Source organism: Eucalyptus grandis, chromosome 5, assembly GCF_016545825.1.
Source record: "Eucalyptus grandis isolate ANBG69807.140 chromosome 5, ASM1654582v1, whole genome shotgun sequence".
Lineage (NCBI taxonomy): Eukaryota > Viridiplantae > Streptophyta > Magnoliopsida > Myrtales > Myrtaceae > Eucalyptus > Eucalyptus grandis.
The window spans coordinates 15,278,210-15,282,099 of record NC_052616.1 but is presented as its reverse complement, the minus strand read 5'-3'; the positions used below and the strand labels follow the sequence as shown (position 1 = coordinate 15,282,099).

At 40.3% G+C, this 3,890-nt stretch overlaps 1 protein-coding gene across 1 annotated transcript; it reads left to right on the top strand.

Annotated features, from left to right (window-relative positions):
* The first annotated feature begins 2,359 nt into the window (after window positions 1–2,359).
* Window positions 2,360–2,881, top strand: LOC104435503. Its single transcript, XM_010048237.2, has one exon. The coding sequence runs from the start codon at window positions 2,360–2,362 to the stop codon at window positions 2,879–2,881; it is 522 nt and encodes a 173-aa protein (XP_010046539.2).
* Window positions 2,882–3,890: the final 1,009 nt, after the last annotated feature.

The following is a 3,890-nucleotide window of genomic DNA, read 5'->3' as shown; positions in this document are numbered from 1 at the left end:
TATGAGATCTCGCATAAAGTGGCTAAAATGGGGGGATTGGAACACTCGATTTTTTCATGCCACTGCTATTCAACGGCGACAGCGTAACACGATTAATATGCTGCAAGATGACAATCAAGTTTGAGTACGTGATCTTCAGATGTTACAACAGATGACTACCGACTACTTTTCTAATCTATATCAGTCCGTGGGGAATCGAGATTATGGCCCTGTCTTGAATCAATGTCCTTGTATGATCACGGAGGAAATGAACTTATCTCTAATCGCACCGGTCACTAAGGAGGAAATCCGAGATGCCACTTTCCAGTTGGGAGCTACTAAAGCACCCGGTCCTGATGGTTTAAATGGATTATTTTTCCAAACTCATTGGGATATTATTCAGGATGACCTCCTATCTTTTGTGCAACAGTTCTTTTTATCTAGAGTCATGCCACCTCTCCTAAATCGGACTATAATCTCCCTCATTCCTAAGGTCCCTCATCCTGAACGGCTTGATCAATATCGTCCAATTATCCTCTGTAATTATGGATATAAAATCATCTCTAAGGTGCTAGCGAATCGCCTAAAGCCCTACTTGCCTGACCTCATATCAAAGGAACAAAATGCTTTTGTCAGTGGCCGCCAAATACAAGACAACATCTTAATAATGCAGGAGGTGCTTCATCAAATCAATATCAGAAAATGTAAGAGGAAATTTCGAGCGGTTTTGAAAATGGATATGCAGAAAGCGTATGACAGGGTTGAGTGGGATTTTCTGCGAGATTATCTCCTCAAGATTGGCTTTCACACTACATGGGTCCATTAGGTTATGCAATGTATCACGACGGTCTCCTTTATTGTTAAGTTTAATGGTGAACTACTTCAATCTTTCACACCATCCAGAGGTATTCGCCAAGGTGATCCTCTTTCACCCTATCTATTCATATTATTGGCCAATGTTTTATCTCATCTTATGAATCAAGCAATTACCATTGGGCTTATCAAAGGCATCAAGTTGAACAGGTGGTGTCCCACTTTATCTCACCTCTTTTTTTGCGGATGATGCTATTTTTTTTTTAGATGGTACCTTACTTGAATGTCAGAATTTGGCTAACCTCATCAATTAGTATTGTTATGCTACTGGCCAAACAGTCAATTGAAATAAGTCAGGAATTTTATTCAGTAAGGATTGTCCTATTACCCTTAAGGACAATCTTGCTCGGGAACTCCGCATACCTGTACTAGATAAGGCTGGTAAATATCTTGGTATACCGTCTGACTGGGGCAAATCTAAGAGAAAATGTTTGCTTGGCTATTAGGAAAAGTAACTGCCAAATTAGACGGGTGGAAAGAGAATTTGATCTCTAAGGGTGGAAAGGAAATTTTACTAAAGGTTGTCGTGCAGGCAATTCCTCAGTACGCCATGTCAATTTTCAAGATCCCTGTGTCTATCTGTAAATCCATAGAGAAAAAAATTGCTAGATTTTGGTGGCAAACTGATGGCAAGAAATCGAGTATCCATTGGAAGAATTGTGACACTCTTAAAACTAGCAAGCAAAGTGGGGGTATTGGCTTTCGTGATCTGCTAGATTTTAATAAGGCCATGCTTGGTAAGCAAGCTTGGCGGCTACTTCAACATCCAAACTCTCTCTGGAGCAACCTTTTTAAAGGTCTATATTTTCATGCTTGAGACTTTCTGCATGCTGACCTAGGCTCAAAACCATCTTGGAGATGGAGGAGTATTCTACTTGGAAGGGATGCTATTATACCTCATTTACTATGGTCAGTTGGTAATGGCCATTCTATTAACATTTGGGAAGACCGTTGGCTGCCGAGTGGGGTTATTGGAGGTCCTGTCGCTCGTGAGGCTCCCAAAATGGTCGCGGACCTATTTATTTCAGATAACACCACCTGGAACATTTCCCTTCTTACTTAGCACTTTGATGCCCCCTTAGTGGAAGAGATTCTCTCTATACAGGTGTGTCCTAACTTTGCTACTGATTGTGTTATATGGAACAAAACTCAGAATGGTGCCTACACAGTCAAAAGTGCCTACCATGCTATACGGCACTTTCAGAACAGCATGCATCATACTCAAGCATCAGCATCATATCAACCTCCTTCGACTTTCTGGAAAACTATTTGGAAAGTTAAATTACCCCCCAAAATTCGCCCTTTCCTTTGGTCAGTTTGTCAGAATGCACTAGCTACTAGAGATAATCTATATCAGAGGCACATTTCTGACGCCCCGACATGCCCTATCTGCAATCACAATACACCAGAAACTACAAAACATATGTTGCTTTTGTGTCCATGGACACGCCGAGTTTGGTCACATCCCCAGATTTGCATTCTTATTACCCCACGATCAGTCAAGCGAATGGATGAGTGGCTCACAGCACAGATTGAAAGTAGGGATCACTTACCTTCTATAGATCTCATCGCTGCTCTGTTATGGCGGATCTGGAAAGCTCGCAATAGTTTTATTTTTCGACACAAGTGGCCAAATCCCTTGCTGGTCGTTGAGGAGGCCCTAGCTCAGGTGCGGATCTCTGCGCCCTCATCCCAACCGTTGCTATGTACAGACCGAGCTTCTTCCCCACCAGATCACCTGTGGCGACCTCCGGATCCTGATGAAATCAAACTCAATATTGATGGCGCATACCACCAGACAACATCACAAGGTGCTATGGCATGTATATTCAGAGATCATACCGGTACTTTCCTCCATGGCTTTACCTGTGATTACACAGCAAACTCGGCTCTGCACAGCGAGATCCAGGCGCTCCTGCACACTCTTGACTACCTGCTACAGAATGGAAAACATCATCAACGACTCGTCCTTGAATCTGACTGTCTAACGTTGATCGATGCAGTGCATAATCCATCCTCGACGCCCTGAGAGATGCGCCCTTTACTTGCAGAAGCGGCGGCCAAAATTTCTCTCTTCGATGCCCTAACGATTCGTCACTGTCGGCGTGAAGCAAATTGGGTGGCTGATTAGGCTGCTAAGGCCCATTCTCATGGTACACTCCCTCCGAACTAGGCCTCATCACTCCCTCCCCTTCTTTCGGATCTTTTGTACGCGGATGCCCAAGCTGTGGGCTATTGTAATACGGTTCTTTCGTAATATAATATTTCCTTTCCTGACCAAAAAAAAAAAAAAAAACGGGACCTTGGCCTTCCTCCAATTTCTGTTCCCATTGTGGATTGTCTTCAATAGCCACTTTGGGGTGGCATGTCAGATTTTCCTTTTTGGGCCAACGAAGCAAAAGGTTATTCTTCGTGGTAAAAGATTTTTGAATCATAAATGCCACAACCTCGTTTAAAATCAAATTAGTTTAACATCACACAATGAGTTACGATTGAGTAAAAGGATTCATCATAAGCAAATCAACTTTTCAAAGGACTTTAGTAACATAAAATCTTTGGCTACTGTGAAAAATAATAACTTATTATGAGTCATAAATTCTTGAAAGAGTAAGTTTCATAATAATTTATAATTATTTATTATTTATTTTTTTGTAGTCCAAAATAAATTATTATTTTCACAGTAGATTAAATACTATCACACAATCATTTCTCTTTATAAAATCCTTAGTTAATCAAAATTGCATGTACTAAATGCCATCCTACTATTGATAGTCTATAAAGCATAATTCTGCAATTGATCAAGATCTGAGAAGTATCTTAAAGAGGAGAGGAGCAAGAATCTCATTCTCCTTGGTTTTCTTGACAAGGGTTCACATTTTTTATGGTTCACTGCGAATCTAAAATGTAAAAAGAATATTTATGAAAGTAATTCTAGCAATTTCCTTGTGATTATTCATTTCATTATACACTAAAATAACTTTCTATATATATAGGAACTTTTGAGAAAAAAAAAAATAAACATTAAAAAAAAAACCATT

Excerpts from the sequence above, each read along its gene's own strand:
- LOC104435503 (XM_010048237.2), top strand. The coding sequence starts at position 2,360 with ATGGATGAGTGGCTCACAGCACAGATTGAAAGTAGGGATCACTTACCT.